General features: G+C 41.3%; 1 protein-coding gene across 1 annotated transcript in view; it reads right to left on the bottom strand.

Annotated features, from left to right (window-relative positions):
- The window catches only part of MED14 (mediator complex subunit 14), a gene marked incomplete at its 5' end in the record, with an annotated part of 59,731 nt that overhangs the window by 12,793 nt on the left and 27,664 nt on the right, over positions 1–19,274 (bottom strand). The window contains 11 exons of the mRNA XM_025205283.1: positions 875–1,024; positions 8,190–8,459; positions 8,763–8,915; positions 9,742–9,833; positions 9,958–10,104; positions 10,190–10,350; positions 13,484–13,560; positions 14,010–14,144; positions 16,121–16,315; positions 16,661–16,820; positions 18,313–18,391. Of these exons, the coding sequence (XP_025061068.1) occupies positions 875–1,024; positions 8,190–8,459; positions 8,763–8,915; positions 9,742–9,833; positions 9,958–10,104; positions 10,190–10,350; positions 13,484–13,560; positions 14,010–14,144; positions 16,121–16,315; positions 16,661–16,820; positions 18,313–18,391 (1,619 nt within the window). The remainder of the gene's footprint in view (positions 1–874; positions 1,025–8,189; positions 8,460–8,762; positions 8,916–9,741; positions 9,834–9,957; positions 10,105–10,189; positions 10,351–13,483; positions 13,561–14,009; positions 14,145–16,120; positions 16,316–16,660; positions 16,821–18,312; positions 18,392–19,274) is intronic.

Below are 19,274 nucleotides of genomic sequence, written 5' to 3'. Positions count from 1 at the left end.
ATGGCAAGTTTTGGGGTGGCTGCAGCCCCCCACATTGCCCTCTCCCAGCACCACCGCTGCCCAGATTGAGCATGACCCAGCCCAGCCCCTGCCAGGAAGAGCCCAGCACAGCCCTGGCCCCAGCCTGCAGCTGCTGCTCGCCCTGCCCTGTGCAGATCCAGGGGCACATGCACTCCTGCCCCCCACCCTGTGCCCTCCCAGGGTACACGCAGTGGTGGGAACCCCCCCCGCTCCTCGCCCCCCCAGACAAGCCATGGCTCCATCCCACACTCCACCTTGGCTGGGTAGTGCCTGCCCCAGCCCTTGCCCCATTCCTCCCTCACCACAGGGGCCTTGATCTGCCCCTCCCCAATACTCTTCCACCACAACAGCTGGATGCAGCTCTTCAAGTTGCCAGGCTGCGTATCAGAAATCGAACCGGTATTGGCCAATATGCCTCCTTAAAAAAATCAGCTATCAGTATCAGCCCCCAAAATCTCTTATCAGTGCACTCCTAAACTTTATATTTCTTGTCCTCTTTTCTTACCTGTAACCTCACAAAAAGGGGTCCTGAATATCCCCAATCACAATCTTCTCTCCAAAACAATAAGATACCCCCCACTTTATTTTATTGTTTCCAGTCAGAAGTCATATGTGGCTCTAGAACTGCTGCCCATATGTCATCACATTCTGTTTATACAGCTATGTAAAAGCAAGCACATATTTTAAGTATGATACAAGTTCTCCAAGGGTAATTCAAGGGCAGAATAGTTTTATACCTCTCAATTGCTGTGGCTACTTCTAAGGGGTGCAAGACATCTACAATTTTCTCCCAAATTTTAGAAAACAGAGAGCAAGTTTTTTGGGTTGGTTTTTTTTTTTGCCTGGATACTACCTGCTGCTGCTGTGGTGGTTGTTGTGGTTGAAGCTGTGAAATCAATGAATCCATCATATCTCCCCCAATAGGAGAAGGTGGATTATCATCCTCATTTACAGATCGTCTCCGTGCGTCCTGATTACTGTCAACAAACATGTTCAGGAATGTCTGTGGATACATTTAGTTTTGTTAGGAAACAAATATCCTCATAGTTACAATGTGAGTATAGAGACTTCTGCTACAGATTAAAATGTCAATAAAAAGAGAGTTGCATATAAAATTAGCCATTAAATATATCACATGCTTAACTGAAAAAGGTTAATACCAATTAAAGGATAGTTTAAAAGGGCCCGCCGACCGGGAAAAAAGCCCAGTTAGGCTCGGAAGCGGCGAGAGGCGCGGGTGAAAGCTCGCTGTGCCCCCGCTCCCCCGAAGCCCCCCAGAAGCTCATAGTTCAGGTTTTGCACTAGGTGATAGAGCATCAGGTTTTGGTGGCCATGGACTGAAATGAAATATGAAGTAATCTAATGTAACTGTACAGCCTGTTTCAATGTATCAGCACAACAAAAATCAGATCCTTTGTTAATATATGATTATTCTGCTGAGGGTCTGCCTCAAAATGTCATTACAAAATCCTTTGCTTTTTTGAGCGTGCGTGAGCAGAGGTGATGGGGGCGGGGGAGTTCAGTGCACTTGCATGAAAACGGAGTCGTGTAACTTGTACCGGAGAGGGAGGAATAAGCTGGTAGACCCTCTTGTTCACTGGGACTTGAATCATGTTTTAGATTAATAACCAGTTTTGACACCAACATCATAGATGCAGGAGGATTGGGAAATTGCCTTTGTGTCAGTCTTACTCTTTTGTTGTTCTTTCATCCTCCTGGGAATTATTTTCCACCCACCTTTGATTATCTTTTATCTCTTTCACAACAAGATGCTTCACAGGTGGGGTGTGGAGATGATTTTTTTTGTTCGTCCTTTCAGATCCATGTACATTTTTAAAGATTGCTCACTCTGTATTGTTCGTGCCATTTAAATGTTGAATTTTTAAAAGGTTATGGCAATTCCTGTGTGGGCAACAGTATACACATTTCGGAGGATTTGTTATAACGTAGTACACCAGATCTTTCCTATTCTGATTAGTCCAATTAGTCTTTTAGAGTGTTTTCATGAGACTGGAACTGTACCACTAGAGAGTGCCTCTAGCCAGGCTGAGGCGAGCATAACAATTCATCACGTCTCATCCAGGACCTGTTGTTCCCTTATAGTATGTACAGTAAATGCTCGGTTCTCTTGAAACTTTACCCTTAGCATAACAGTTTCCTTAAGTCTGAGCCAATATTTCATTCCTGCTTTCTGGCACTTCCCCAGGTGATACATACAGTAAATGCTCAGATAGCTTAGATTTATATCTTTGGTAATCAAAGCAACAGGTCAAGTATCAGGTGAATTACTGTAGTTACTAAAGAATCTGTCTCCGCACGACAGCCAGAATTAACACAGAGATTGAGAGAAAGCTAAGCTGTCCTACCCGTATCGTTTATTATTTTTAGCATTTCTAAATAAGCAGCCAACAAGGAAGTGGAGAAATGTAAGCAAAAGCAATAATGAATCAGGACTACGTAAGAGTGCATACATGAAAAATAACTGAGAATTAAGAGTGCTACAAGATTTTTTTAAATTGCATATGGTAATGTAAGGGTTTTTTTAAATGTTCTTTGTTATACCAAGGCAGGGGCAAAGGCAAAAGAGAGGGTAGCAGTGTGTATTCAAAGTTGTGCTGTTTTCCACTCTCTCAAGGACGGCTTTGCTACCCTCCTACACTGGGCAGTGCTACAGTCAGAGTGATGAGTGTCTGTGTTTTCTGCCTGTCAGCAAAGGTGGATCAGGCCTGCATGACCTCAGCAGCTTGCTAGGCCACAGCCAGGAAGGTTTGAATAGCCCCATAGAAAAGTCCAGCGTGACCCACTGCTGACACAGGCAAATCTTTGGGCCTGAACGCAGAGCATCCTGGTTCTCTCTCCGATACAGCTCTGAGCATGGTGGGTTCCTAGCATTACTAAAGAAGATCGCACTTGTTCTTGCACACAAGGTGCAATTCTTTTCCGATGCAGAGTGGAGTGCCACTTGAAGATGAGCCAAGGTACTGTAAAGAGCTGTATCTCTCCCTCATCTGTCTTGCTTCCTTTTTGGGAATGTCACGAATGAATACCCTAAAAGAATTCAGCTTTGTTCTTCCAACCAGCTGTTGCTCAGCTGGAATACTGCAATTGTGAAATCTGCCCTGGAAAATGTGTATTTGTTTTGCTCTGCTTTGTTTTGTCATCTGCCGAAGTAGGAATGCTCCTTTTCATTCTGTGATGGTTGAAAAGAGGGGCTTGGTGTTGGTGTTATATAGCATAATTAGGAATTATCTATATATGTAATGCTGCCTAAGAACTAATTCAGCAAGACCTCTGTTTCCAGAACGCCTATGAGAAGTACACGAATATACAGAATTGAGCTATAAGGTGGAAAACCCTTCCAGATGGGGACTTGTATTTTTTAATATGTAAAGCATTTAGTGACTTTTGAGTGCTATATAAATACCAAATAGCACAGAAAAGATACAAATGGCACGCAACCGACTGTCAGTGCAGCAAATTAAGCTTCTGTTTATAGCAGGAGTGTAAATATAGGGTTAACGGTTAATTCATTTAATGATGAATGTGACACCACTGTGTTATCCTGTAAGAACGTGAATAGAGATTTGCAGCAGACAACATGCTGTGAGCCCAAAAGAATAGGAAACTACTGCCTGCTTTTTTTAAAACTATTGCAAAATGTGGACACAATACTTGGACATAATAGACTGTGTCTGACAACATTTGTACAGTATGTAGCGGAGTGAGCCCCACTCAGCTTCCTATAGTTATCCATATATAGTGACTAAAATTGCAGACACTGAATTAACTCTGAATAACATATGAGCTGGAGTGACAGCCTTCATGTGGTTCTAGAAGGATGAGAATAAGATAGATGGCTGTTTGTGTAGATGTACTAAACTGCAAATCCAGGGGTCCATAGAGTATGGAAAATATGCCAAAAGCTGGGTTGTCCCTTCCATCCCACAGACCCCATTGATTTCCTGCAGGGCAGGAATCCCCCCTTGCAGAGCAGCTTGCAAGATCAGGGTAAATCCATTTCTAGTAACAGACTTTCTCACGCACCCTACCCACTACATTCACGTTTCTCCACTTAGCCCACCTTGGCATCCTTCTGAACCCTGTTATTTTTCAAAACTATTTGGAGAATAGAGAGTGAGTTCTGAATGCCAGCAAGCAACTCTGCCTCTACTGAACCAAGCGGAGAAAGCAGTTGCACTTGAATTTCCCAATTGCCAATTCTCCTTTTTCCTTTCTAACACCAGAATGGAAAGAGCTTTTAGCAAAACTCTCTCTCTAACTTTAGCGGCTGCTCCAGTACCATATAAGGAGACGGGCCATTTCCAAGATCCAAAATATTGAGGGTTTCAGGAGGTTGAGAAAATGGCGAGTTCATATTTATACAGAAACAAGTGGTATGTCAATCCAAATCACAGAACCCGTGCAAAATGCACTCTCTGACAGGAACGCCGCTAAGCAGCGGCGTTCAGCGCCTCGTTTTTAGGCAATCGTCAGGTAAAGCTCCATCTAGAATAGATTGAACTAAAGCAAGATGACAGGAACTGGGAACCCCCAAATCCGAAAGAAATAGCTTTAGGGATGAAAAAGGAGAGTGTGTAAATAGCAAAAGTAGAGGTACCACATTTTGGAGCCAATTGCTTTAGAGAATAAGTGTGTTTTTAAAAACGGATTAAAATAGATTTCTGCAATGGAGGAGCAGGGAGTGCACAAACATTTTTATTTTTGCTCTCAAGCAAATCCCGGGACGTCATTCTCCCCCTGTACTCGGCCTTAGTGAGGCCGCAGCTGGAGTACTGTGTCCAGTTTTGGGCTCCACAATTCAAAAAGGATGTGGAGAAGCTTGAGAGAGTCCAGAGAAGAGCCACGCGCATGATCAGAGGTCAGGAAAGCAGACCCTACGATGACAGGCTGAGAGCCCTGGGGCTCTTTAGCCTGAAAAAGCGCAGGCTCAGGGGTGATCTGATGGCCACCTACAAGTTTATCAGGGGTGACCACCAGTATCTGGGGGAACGTTTGTTCACCAGAGCGCCCCAAGGGATGACGAGGTCGAATGGTCACAAACTACTTCAAGATCGTTTCAGGCTGGACATAAGGAAGAACTTCTTTACTGTCCGAGCCCCCAAGGTCTGGAACAGCCTGCCACCGGAGGTGGTTCAAGTGCCTTCATTGAACACCTTCAAGATGAAAGTGGATGCTTATCTTGCTGGGATCCTATGACCCCAGCTGACTTCCTGCCCTTTGGGCGGGGGGCTGGACTCGATGATCTTCCGAGGTCCCTTCCAGCCCTGATGTCTATGAAATCTATGAATTATCTACTACACATAAGGGTAATAATTTTAGACACATTTGTGTAACAGTACAATTGCTCAAAGAAGTTTCTTTTGAAAAAAGAATTCATAACCTTTCTACAAGAGATTTTGGAGAAAACATGAGACCACTACATGATGCCTAAAAAAAAATTCTAAGTGTCCAGCCACAAAACCCTAGTTTTACACTATGCAGTTTTAGGCAATGTACAAAGTGAGGCCATATAGTTAATTTTAAACCTTGTCCTATGATAATGCCATTCGATTAAGGCATTCTAGTGTTTGTGGTCCCATATTAACATTTTATCAACTGAGATATTCTGTCACTATATAGCACCTCAGACCACCTTAACTGCAGCCTAACTGTTTAATACTTTTATACCTCCAGATTTTTCTTGCTTAGATATTAACTCAGAAAATGCAGAGTTAAGGTTCTCTTGGATGCGAGATAAGAAAGAGATAAGATGATGTTGTAGTTATTTAATTCTAATATATGTACTGATATGCAATTTTGGAATTATGGTTAAAATTTCTTGTATTTTTTAAATGCGACTAGTAAACAAGAAAGCCTAAAAGGAGAACATCATCGTGATATTTGTAGCATTATTAAAAATAAATAAAGACACTGACTTTAAATAGCCATATTAATTGGTTTGTTCTGGTTGCTCTATACGGTCCTGGAAAAGCGATAAAAAGCAGCAAGAGGATGGTGATCAATTAAAGCTATATTTGTAGTTGGGTCTGTATACCTCAGATTTTCCCTGCCTCTTACTTCTCCTAAACATATGCCTGCATCCATCCCAGTTCCTCAATCTCCTCCACTCCCTTCCCTGCATTTTTTAAAGTTGCCCTAAATGTTCTTCCCACCAACCACCCTATCCCACTAACTTTCTGTATAGAGCTGATTCAAAGTCAACTTTGGAGAAATAGTTAAAAGATCAGCATTCATGTTTGCCCCTTACATTGTGTTGGCGGTCTCTCCCCAAAACGATAAAACATATTTAAAACAAAAAGTCATTTAAAGCAACATATTTCCCTTTAAATTACTGTTACGAAGCAAGGTAAAACCCATCTGAAGTATTTTAGTTTGCTACATAACAAAGTGCAATGGTGCATGGGGCGCTGGAAACCCAGACGTGCTTGGGGAAGCTCGGGCTTGGCGGGCTTCTAGCTCCCCATGCACCACCCCCCATTGCCATCACACCCAGCCGCCCTCCTGCCACCTTGCTGCTCTGGCCCAGGGGCAAGCCAGCCTGTTCCCAGGTGGCAGGAAGGCAGTGGGGAAACTGCACAAAGCACTGGAGCCTACTTGCCATTCTCATGGCCGGGGAGCAAGCAGCTGGTAGGCTAAGTGGCCCCGGAGCTGTGGGGGACCCTGGACCTTCCCTCCATGGCAGCAATGCCCCCCAAGTGGCACCCACCTACTAGCACCCAGCCTGGGCAGTCCTGGGGGGGCGCTACCAGCACAGAGGGAAGCACCAGGCCCTGCGCACCTCAGGAGCTGTGCGACCCGGCGGCAGCTCAGTAAAGTAGGTTCGAGCGAGGGGGGAAAAAAAAAAAATGGAAAAAGCAGCAAGAAGCCTGATTTTTGTTTTCCTTCTCCCAGAGCCTGCCTCCCTAAGCTTCAAAGGGCCTGGTGCTTCCCTCCACTGCAGCAGCACCCCCCCAGGACAGGCCCACCTGGGTGGGCTGCCAGTGGGCAGGTACTGCCCAAGGGGCGCCCCCACCACAGAAGGAAGCCCCAGGCCCTGCACAGCTCACAAAGGCAGGCAGGTTCCAGGAGGAGGAGGGGAAAAAAAAAAAAAAAAAAAAAAAAGAGGCTCTTCTCTGCTTTTTTTCTTTCCCCACCCAACCTCATTCAAGCCTGCCTGCATGAGCTGCCACCAGGTTGCACAGCCCCTGAGTTTCGTGGGGCCAGTGCTTCCCTCTGTGCTGGTGGCACCTCCCAGGTGCTGGCAGGCAGGTGCCACCATTGTGGAGGGAAGGTCCATGGGTCCCCTGCAGCTCAGGGGCTGCTTGGCCCACTGGCAGCTTGCCCCCTGGCTGTGGGAGAGGCAGGTAGGCTCTGGTGGGGGCGGCAGCGTGATGCACTGTGACATCATGCAATGTCATGGAAGTTGCTAAATTGCAATGGTGGGTTTTTAAAACGGCACAATTAAAAACCCACTGTTTCAATTTATGGAGAACTAAACCCCCGTCACACGTACAAGCATCCATTGAGACCAATGGGAGACCTTTGCCACTTTAAGAATACATTTCTACATGAAACTATTTAAAACAGCGTGATGCACTGTGACATCATGCAATGTCATGGAAGTTGCTAAATTGCAATGGTGGGTTTTTAAAACGGCACAATTAAAAACCCACTGTTTCAATTTATGGAGAACTAAACCCCCGTCACACGTACAAGCATCCATTGAGACCAATGGGAGACCTTTGCCACTTTAAGAATACATTTCTACATGAAACTATTTAAAAATGACTGTTTCGTTCTTTGTAGGGAAGGACAAACTAAGCTTAGCTATGAAAAACTGAAGAAAATCACCATTTAGCCTAAAGTCAGTGTCACCTCTACCCAAGATTTCAGCCAATATAAGCTACAAAGAGAAACCTAAAGTGTTTCCATTATTCTGCTGAAATTATTCAGGAGAGTGAAAGTCTGCTTCCTGCAAAAAAGCTAGCACCCAGCATCAAATACTTAAAGATCAGCAAATTCATTTTATGCTCAATGTATGCTACACCCCACCCCCAAAGAAACTGGTTATATCCCTTCTTTTAGTAAAAAGCTCGTGTCAGCCTTCAGTGTTGAAGTCATGCTTCAATAATGTAGGATCCTACGCCAAAAAACACAGGAGCAGTTACCTTCAGTCCTGGGGCAGGGTAAAAGCCTTCCACTATTTTGCTATTGTCAAAAAGGCTATAGGCTCCATCACGTATTGCTACCACCCCGCGGCTCCGGCAGTAGATGTCAATACAATACATGTTCCTAAAAGCCAGCCTGATGTGTGTGGGTGACTGTGGCAGAATTGAGAAGCACTGATAGGCAGTATTTGTGCGTTGAGTCAGACCCAGCATGGGCACAGTCGGAAGTTTGTTGATGGCATTTAATGGAGCTTGTGTATCAAACAACACCTGCAACGGAATAAAAGTTGAAAGATCAATTAACTTCCCAAAAAAAAAAAAAAAAAAAAAAAAAAAAAAAAAATCAATCTTTGAAGGAAGTCAGAAGAAAGTCAAGTCTTGGGAAGATAAACAAGACCCACCCCACCCCACCCCTTATCCCACTTTTCTTCAAACACAAACCATCAGTGGTTTAAGGCAGATACCAATACCCTTGAAAGAGGTACTCGGCCATCAGATCACAGCCCATAATTATCTTATACTTCCGTGCACCCCACAAAATTATCTTGTGTTAAAAGAAATAAAAATAGTTACCTGCAATAGCTGTACCACATTTGGTGTTTTATTGAACATTTCCTGGAGCTGATGCAGAATTGTATTATGACAGTTACTGCAACCTGAGTTAGGGCCAACTGTTCCCAATGAAATGTGAAATTTTTGAAGTACTGAATTCCACTGAATACTGATCTACGGCACCAAGGAAGAAAACAATCTTAAATTTATCAGTGAATAAAATAATTGAATTAGAACTGAAAACAGATGACATTACACAATTCAAAAAGAACATAGTAAATGAAGCCAAAAAGTGCCATGTAAAAGTGCTTAGTACTCTGAACACAAATTTGATAAGTTTGTGAGTGAGGGGTAAAGACGCACAGAAAAATAAGGCAGGTTATTTGCTTAGTAAATTGGAATGTAACAGGGTTTGGACTATAAAGGGGTGAGGAGAGGGAACCAAACTCAGAAGGCTGGTCATTTCATCACGCTAGTAAATCAATGGATTGTTGGGTCTGATGTGTCGTCTACACAGATGCTGATGGGTCAGGCTATGAAGAGAGGGAGTTTTGGCAGAAGCAAACCCAGCCTGCTATTAAGTGATTTTAGCTTGCCATTATAATACTGTACAGGAAACGTTCCTAAAAGCTCACTTATTTTTGTCAGTTCTCCACAGTATTAAACAGTCCATAATATGATGGAGAAGTGATGCACTGGATTTGCTTCAGATTAAGAACGTAGAAATGTTTCAGAAGTTCAATCAGAGCTTTCAATTTTCTTAAGGCACATTCCAGGCCAACCTGTTTTTCTTGTGATTAACAGTAAATTATGCAAAGTCTCAGATCCCTATAATATTTAGCAAGTTAATAATGGTCTATCAATCTTATATTTCTAGCTTCTCTTTGTCAATTAAAAAAAAAAAAAAATCACTCCTGTTTTAATAAGTTTCACAAACTCTAAATTTATGTCTTTCCCATTTCCAAATGGAACTTTAGAAACATATTAAGAAGTTACTTACTGAGCTTCCCTTGGTAGTTCCATAGCAAAGGATGAGCTTGCGGTAGTTGTAGACACGAACCTCTGAGAAAACATTTAGGTGATTCGGTATGTCTTTTGACAGAAGGAGGAAAGAGGAAAAAAAGAAGAGGGTGAGAATATTTTAAAATACTTTTATACATAAGTAACAGATGTAAAAAATAGAATTATGGAGGGTGTGGAATGAGTATTATTATACCTGGGAAGGATCGTGCGAACTCCAGCACACATTCATATAGTCTAGCAATACTGTTCCAATCATTGAGGAACATCTCAACAACTTTGCGACCCCCGACTGGTTCAGATAATTGGTTTTCGTAAGTCAGGTAAACATGACGTGTTGGTCCTGCAGTGTTAGCAGAAGGGTCAGTATTGAGTACTATAGAGAAAAAAAGGAATGAAGCCTTCATAAGGATTTCTCATGAACCCACCTTGCTCCCTGGAAGTAGTGCTGCTAAGTGGACAGTTTGCAAATACCAGCTCAGCCACCCATGTGCGGTTATTTCTACCTTGCAATCGGAAAGTGCAATCGAGAAGAGAACGGTCTAGAGCCTTCTGGGTTTCCTCACTTACACCCTTACAGGGAGGAATTCTGTCCAGGACGGGGGAAAAAAATTCAATTACACATGTTCCAACTCTACAACTGCACAAGTATTACCTGATAAAAAACTTCTTCTGAAGGACTTTTAAACAATGTGACTTGAAAGAAATACTTTGCAGAGCAACAAATGGAAGATAGCTGGAATAAAGAAACATCGCCAAGTAGTTTGTTTTCTTTCAAGAGCTACATCAAAATTGAACCTTACACTTCAAGGAAATTATAAAGAAAATACTAAACAAACACTGTCAGATGAGAGAACCAAGATTTATGTGGGTTTGACACCAAACCTGCTTGCAAATCAAAAGCTCAATCTAGCCTTCCAGAACAATGCATATTGATGCAAGTCTTCTTTGAGGCAGCAAGTTAAAATGAGGTAATATCTTCCTAGAGGCCTCCAATTGCAGTCCAGTCTCCCTTTAGAATAAGCATGCATTCCAAATGCAACAAAAACATGGCCAATATTCTAATTCCTAATAGCTTATTCATATAACAAATACTGAAGAGAAAGTTCAAAAGAGAGCTTGAGCAGATGAGAGACCCTTCTTTACCAACTCCTCAGCTTGCTCCTTAAATTCACAATCCCTTTGCAAGCTTGCTTTGAGGCTTTGCAAGTCACGTATCACCTTGAAGTCTGGCTCGTGAAATCTTAGCTCATGACATTTTGTCTGAAGTTTCCAAACAGATACAATTAAAGCGATACAATGCAACTATATAAGCATGCATATTTCTCTTTGTAAAAATATGAAATGATACATTTAAAAAGTATATTTTAAGATCAATATAAATCCTTCTGCTTCAGGGCATAAACCAGGGATTAATTGATAGGGCTTGGAAAGAAGCTCCCTCTTGCCAACAGCTAATTACAGGGTCCTTTACATCTCCCCTAAAGCAGCTGTTAGTGGCCATTATTAGGAACAGAATAAGAAAATGAATTGGTCTCTTAACTGATCCGATCTTTCAATTCCTGTATTCATGGCTTCTGTCTCCCCACAAGCTATCACTGTAGGTCAGCTCATATAAAGGCACCTAAACTAGCAGTAGCTGGGTTTTAAGACCAGAGGCTACTGGCAACTATTTTCAGTGACAGGTGCTCAAATTTGGAATTTATTTCCTCTATGGGTCTTTAAGACCCCTCTCCAAATCTGCTGGCACTCTGTTGGAGCGCTCAGGTCTTTGCTTGAGGGCAGATGAGTTGCGGAGAATGGAAATAACTGCTTTCTATGGAACTTTCATTTTTCTTCCATTTCCTGAAAGAAAAAAAATCAAGTTCTGCTTGCCCCAAGATATGAAAAATGGTACAATCTGTAAAAAAGATATACAGAGAAAGTATGATTCAGATGCAGGGACTGTAATTAGTCTTGACCTAACAGAAGCAAGCTGGTAAGAACAACTGGCTTTATACATTAGTTAAATCTAATGGCCTGGAGAAAGGGAGGTAGTTTGCTACATTAGTCTGAAGTCAGGCAGGGTAGGGCTCCACTTCATTTAGTCTGTAACATGCAAATCTACACTGCCTTCTGAAAAAGTCCTTCTAGTACAGGGCTGTCTAAATGGCAGCCTGCAGACAACGTGGCCCATGAGTACTTACATCATGGTGTGCAGGGCTAGAAATTTTGTGGCAGGGCGAGCAGTAATGGCTTGAATCCTTTCTGCTGCCAAAACCACTTTATTAGCAGACTGGGGTGGGGGCAGGGGGTTTAATGCCATTGCCACTCGCCCCACTACAGAATTTCCAGGTTGAGATCTGTTGCCAGCCTTGGCCATTTCAAGGGGCCTAGACTAAGCTAAGCCAAAGGCCCCAAAGCTTATTTCTGAGTGACCATAGTGTGACCACTAACTTGCAGATCTCACAACTAACTTGATCAGCAAGTAAAAGGAAGCCAAACATAATTAAACAAAGCAGAAGACTTGAAAGGAAATAAAGGAAGACCATACATTAAATAATCCCCATATACTACATCATAGCTTTATCCTAAAGTAGTCGTAGTAGTAATCATAGTAGTAGTAGTAATTGATGTAACAAAATTATTAGATGTTATTTTGCTATAATAGATATATTTTTGTTAAAATGCTTAGGTAATTTGTAACAATAAAAACAGCCTCGTCACAAAAGACCATAAAGTAAGGTAAAGAACAAACAGGAACATCAATCCACAATGAGGAAGGAAAGGAGATAAGAAGCCCTCCCTCTCTCTCAAGAATATAAATCCCAAATAATCTACACCTTCCAAGTCCACAAGAGATCCGGTTCAGTCCAGTTCAAAAAGTTTCAGTGAAAAAAAGAAATTTAAATAAAACCAAATCACAGATAATTTATTAGACTATTAAAACCATCCATTAATAAATATTGGGAATAGGCTTGCGGGAAATTTGAAGAACTCAGCAAATTCAAGAAGACCTACTGCCAACCTATGTGCCACCCTCCACCCATCTCGAGTCTCCCTAGCCACTATAGGCAAGAAGCTATGTTGTGCTTTCACAGGTCGCCAGACTTTGGGATAAATGTTTGTTTTCATGTTTTAAAAGTGCAAGTAAATAAAAGGTAGAGTTATAGACCCATTTCTGCCTTTTCATCAATAGCCTACCTATAAGGTTACCTGTAAATCTGGGTAACAGATCCCTGCTGGTGACACCTTCTGGTAGCAGGGTAAGCAGTGGCAGCACAGTTAACATGTGAGGGTTAATGTCATTGCTGCTTGCCCTGCTGCCATAGGTGGGTCGTCAGGCCTCACACAAGCCTCACAGTCAGCATTTGGTCTGCCAACTGCTAGTTCTGCTCTAGCAGACTGATAAATATGGGATGTAAGATACAACAACTGAAACAGAATGGCAGTTTCTCCTACAAGAGAGAGAGAGATTTTTTTCCCCTAAGCCAAAAAAGACAGACCTTACATTCATGTGCACTGATGGAAAAAAGACATTAGGATTGGGCATGTCCATGATAAATCCTGTTCTTTCCCCTTCTCCCCAGCATTGCATTATATAAAACTGGAGCTGAAGGAGAAAACCACTGTTTAAAAACAAAATATTTGTCATGTTCTAGGGTGTAAAACACTTCTAAGTGCCCCTTTTGCCTATTACTGTACACATGCTTAATAAAAGAAAGCATACAAGCGTATCTTACTTCAATAAACGTATAGCATGGCTGAAGCCATCTCCTTCTACCTGTAGTCCTTGGTGTGGAATGTCCATGTTAGACAACTACAAATTAAAAAAAAAAAGAGAGAGAGAGAGAGATTGAATTAAGTTATTCCAAGCAAAATCATGGATAAGAAATTGAATCTTTCCTGGCAAGAGACAGCATGCAAAGAGAAAATTTCTGCAACATTGGAAAATTGAGAATATTGGGCTTTAAAGATGTACATAAGGACTCTCCTACTCAATCTCTTCTTTCCTTGCTTCTACTTTTCCAGTGCCCTCCTCAGGCCTTAGCAGCAGGAAGTCAGATGCAACTTGAGAAAATGACATCAGCTGCCTAACCGCAGTTGGCTCATGTACCAGCCTTACATTTAGAATGGATGACAAATGGGACTATACAAAGTGAGCATTTTGCAGGACAAATGTGAAGGCATATCAGCACATGCCGCCAAATATGATTAGTCAGTCACTTAGACAAAGGAACCACAATTTTTTTTATTTCAAACACTTACCTCTATACGAAGTCCTATAAATGGCATGTTTGTATCGCACATGGCTACAATATGAGCTAGCACTTTATTGAAGGCACACATTTCTCCTGATCGTTTTGGTTTCTTCGGTTCTACGGAGCAGGGATCACCAGACAACTGGAATTCAAATAAAGACAGATGATATGTAAAAGTCCCCTCTGGATTAAGAACATCAACACCTTACTTTCAAAAGAGATCTAGTTATTAAATAGGTACACACATAGCTACTGTGAAGGACTCTTTACTACATGATGGAATTATTTCATTTAATTTACAACCAATGTATATTTTCTCTCTCCACCAAAACAAGTTTTACTTAACTAAACCTTCCTTGTGTGAACAAGTTTAGTGAGTCCCTCCACAACACTGCTTCTAGCCATAGCACTAAAATTGCACCATGGATCACCTGAAGTGCATACAGTTTCTAGGTTACCTCCTCAAAAGTGTCCTAACAACTGATGACTCACATAATCCATGCAGTCTTCAGGAAATGTGCCACCTACATCTATGTATTCATTTTATCTCATTAAAATAAGCTGCAGGGCACATCAGAAGAGAGAAAACCTTTCACTGAAATAATTTTATTGATGCTACCTTCCCACAAACCGCCCCCTTCTTTCAAGTCATCCTTCTCACTGCATCATATGTGAAACATGTAAACCTGATTTTGAGCAGACCCCCACCTAACAAGTGCAACACTATTTCAAGACACTGAATCATCATCTAAAAATAATAATTTTTAAACATTTAAAAACAGCTGATACATTTTCACCAAAAAAAGCAGTTGAAAATGCAAAAACAAATCTGATTTTTTTGGACCAAGAAAGGCTCCAAAATTGCCAAAATATGATGATATATAAAAGCCTTTTTTTTTTTTTTTTTAAAGAATCTGAAAAACAGGTACTTGGCAATATTTGCAACAAGTAAATCAAGACGATAATTCCTGATGTTTTTAAACAAATGAAACACACTTTTAAACATGAGGTCTAGGAACATTCCTAACAGTCACAGTCAAGAACTGAATACTAAAATGTTTAGGTCCTGCTCCCTCAGTGAGCGTCACACATGCTTTGTTTCAGCTGTCTTACTATTTCAATGGGGGAGGCACTGCCCACCGTAGCCTAACAGAACCTCATTACAGGATCAATTTCTTAAAGTTAACATTTTCATTAAGAATTCTGTGCAAAAGGATAAACATACTTCCATACTATGACATTTTACATCCAATCACAGTAGTATAAAGTCTAAAACTACCCATAGACCCTTGATGTTTGTTAGCTTTCACAGAGTCATTCAGCTTTTGCTTTGTTTGTACTGCAGAAGATCAGCCACACCAAGTCTTCCTTTTTATTATCACTATATAAAATACCTGCTTAAGTGTTTTCTATACCTACTCAACTGAAACTAAGAATCAGGCAGCGTAGGCAAGGGCTACTTAAAAATGCAAATGGTCAAGGTTTTATACATTTGAAAGGTATGATTTGGGGAGTTACTAGATCCTAATGAATGAAAAATTAAATGACTAATAGCATTTCTAATATTAAGAATTAAGGCTGCCTTAAATTAGTCTAGTCTTTAATATTTAAACTAAGGAGGCATGAAAAAGTGTGTTAAAACTAACAGTAGCTGATGAAGTAAGCTCAGATTTGCAAAAGCTTATGCATCTGATTTAGTCTGTCTATAAGGTGCATCTCTACCCTGTCTTAACAATGACTCAAGACCATCAACTTCATCTCTCCTCGTTTTAGCAATTCACACATATGGGAACACTGCTGTCGATATATCAACAACTGGAAAGTTATTCCAGAAAAAGAAAAACACAATAGTTAATTCTGAACAGCTCATTTCTCAGGAGCTGTCCTAGTTAATTTCCTTATGTAGATAAAGCCCTAATCATTACAAGATACCAACTATGTGACATTTCAAGTGTGCCTTTACAAAGGCTGTTTGCAATTTTACAACATGCAGTTAAGTCTGAATTGGAACAAAGTAATCTTTTTTTGATGTTTAGGAGTTTTATCTGTAGCCAAACACTACTAAGATAGGAAAAAGAAACACAAGCTCAGAGCCTGTCGGCATATGGCTGTACATACCTTGCGCTTGGCACCACTTTTTGCTTGCTTCCCACTTTTTGTGTCTAGTACTAACTCCTCAATGTTTGGTTTGAATTGCTGTAGTAAAAGTGCAGTAGCAGGGCTGTCATCTCCTTCAGCACAGCTCACAGAGAGAAAGTGATATTTGTACTCTAATTCTGTGGGGTTGCCAGGAACTTCAAACATCTCAACCACCTGTGTGTAAAACAAGGCAACTCATTAAGAAAACCTTTAAATATATGTTAGAATGCATTAGTGCCTGCCTATGTTCCCCCCACAAAAATATGCACTGCTGTAGGAAGGGAAGGGATGCCAGTTTATACAAAGACAATTGAAAAGCTTGTTAAGTGACAAAAAGAAGAGGCATACAAGCAGAGGTCAGGCAAACAGGACTTTTTAATAAAACCTGGAAGGTGAAAAAACAGCAATATCAAGCAGTCATCATTAGCAGGTAGTCTAGGATGCTACGTTTACTAGAAGAGTTAGCATGTTAAATTTTCACCCTTAGGAAGAGTACAGAAATGTTTCTCAATTACTTACAATGTAGTACTGTGGAAGGCGAGTGAGTTTGATAAACAGTTTGTGCTTGGAAAGGCTTCCCACTGGATGACTAGCATAATTAGCTAGCTGTAATGTGTCACTGCTTACTGTGGGCAGATGTTTTATAGACTGTTTGCAATGCTGTTGTCCAAGCCAAAACCTTATGTTGAAAGAAAAATATTAGCACTTTATGTATTAAACACTCCAAAACATTAGATCTGGCACTGCCACTGTCAAATTAAAAATCATATTCTATACAAATATTACCCATGGTATGCTAATTACCCCAAACACAAATTGAGCTTTTAATATCCTCTCACTGTTTATGTTTACATCATCTCACTGAGCTTAGGCAACCAGTACTTGTAAGTTTGGTTATACAGTCCATTTCACTTTTAGGCTCCTACTGTTTTGAAGTTTCTTTTAGTATTGGAAATAAAAGCATTTTAAAAGACTGCATGCACTGTGATTGTAAGAGCCATCTCCTGTATTACAAAACTGGGAGACACCTTTGTGAACTCAAAAAGTTGCAAGTTTGTTTTGTTTTTTGTCCCTTCAGTTTTACTGGAACTTAATCTTTTTACTACAGAACAAATATAATTTGTATTCTGGGGAGCTGCATTACTAGTTTTGAACAACACAGGGTCATTCTTCTACTTCTTGGGTTCTTGCTATTAAATAGCATATGTTAATTTATATGAACTTATACTTAGAACTGCAGAACACCCATACAGACTGAACTGTTGACACCCATACAGAATTCTATACAAGATTTATGTTGATGTTCAGACTTATATTTGAGATATGTCCAACTACATTCTGGTTGCAGAAGTACGATGAACCACAGACCAGCCTGATGAGTCAGAGACAGCGCTTGATTTTCAGAAGTGCCAAGTTTCCAGGTCCGATGGATGCTCAGCACTGCTCAGTTGAGTCAATAATAACCAAGGGCAAGGCTATCACTTCTTAATGGCTGTTTTAGGATTGAAAATAGCTATGGCAAGGACTGCAATTCCTTCAGCTACGATAGTTTCCCAGTTCTACCAACAGCATGTGGACCTTTTTATAGCAAAGGGACCTTGCACACAGATTCAATCCTCCTGGCAGGTCTGAAAGCAAGGAGTGGCTTGAAGAAAATGGAATCCAGTAAAGCTGTGTGTGTGAGCATGTGCCCCACTGAAGTCTGCAATCAAAATCCCTTTGAAATCAGATGGGACTGGATTTCCTCCAGAGCACATTATCAAGGCACCTATACTTCCTTGGTAACACCATGGGGGCAAAGGACTTGTAGACTGACTGGGGTTAAAGCAACCCAGCAAAGGGACAGAGACGTTTACATTCCTTTGCTCACCCAGAGATGACAAAAAGCATCCAAAATTATTTGGGATGAGGAAAGAATATACCTAAATGCCACAAAGATATCAATGTTGCTCCCAGTCAGCTGTCTATAGGTGCACTACTACGCAGTAGCTACTGTGCAGTTAATTTAGTACCTGTAGTAGGCAACCGCACAGTAGACTAATTGACTGCACAGTAAATGTTGCACTTGTAGACAGTGATGCTTTACTGGACAGTAGGTTAATCTACTGCACAGTAAAGCGCCTTGTGTAGATATGCCCAGTAAGTAAATCAAATAATCTGAAGCCACTTACTTGAGCTGCTGGAGCCAAGGAATGATGCGTTTCATATCATCATTAACAGACTTCTCTACATCGTCTAACGTCAGCTGATCTGTAACAAAATCAGTTAAGTGAATCAACTAATAATCTAACACTTTTTAAACAGGTAATTCTAGTCCCCAAGTAAAATAATTTAATTTTGATATATACTTTTATATGAAAAAGGTCAGATAGTTTAAAGAGTAAGCCATAATATTATAAAATATTACCCTTGCATTAAAGAACTAGGCATGAACTATTAGAATAACTCATTTTTCATGCTTCCTATCCAATTTGGAATTCTAAGTCAGGGATATTTAACTGGATACTTGTAATTAGTAACAAGTCTCAAGATGTGTCATTATCACCCCAATTATTTATACAGAGCTTTAAATTAAATATTAATTAGATCAATGAATCCCAGAATACCACTGCCTAGACATGACCATTTACACTGATCATGCATTTTAAACAAAATGCCCAATATATCATACAAAGGCTGGCTAAATAATTGCAAATCCAGTCATGCTGAAGTCGAGGTGCACCAATACATCGGTCCAACATTGGATCGGCAGCAACAAAGAAAATTTACTGCATCAGAAATGGGCCTGATGTAGCCAATAATGTGGCCAATAAATGCCCCGTGCACGTGGGTAGCCACAGTGCAGCGTGTAGGTGGTGTGGAGCACAGCCTGGCAGCTTGGAGAGTGGTGTACAGCTGATAAGTCTGTTGTGGTGGAAGGGAAGGGGAATGGGGCGGTAGAGGGGGAAAAAATCAAGGCCCCCCATGGTGAGTAAGGCAGTGAAGCTGGGGAAGGCGCAGGATAGGGTGGAGCTGCTGTTTGTCCAGGTGTGGGGGGCTTGTCCGCTTCTGCACCAGGCTCTTCCTGGCAGAGGCTGGACCAGACTGTGCTCAGGGCAGGCAGTGGCACTAGGAGGGGGGATTGGGCGGGGGG

Source organism: Alligator sinensis, unplaced genomic scaffold (assembly GCF_000455745.1).
Source record: "Alligator sinensis unplaced genomic scaffold, ASM45574v1 scaffold243_1, whole genome shotgun sequence".
Lineage (NCBI taxonomy): Eukaryota > Metazoa > Chordata > Crocodylia > Alligatoridae > Alligator > Alligator sinensis.
This window is presented reverse-complemented; position numbering and strand designations above follow the sequence as displayed.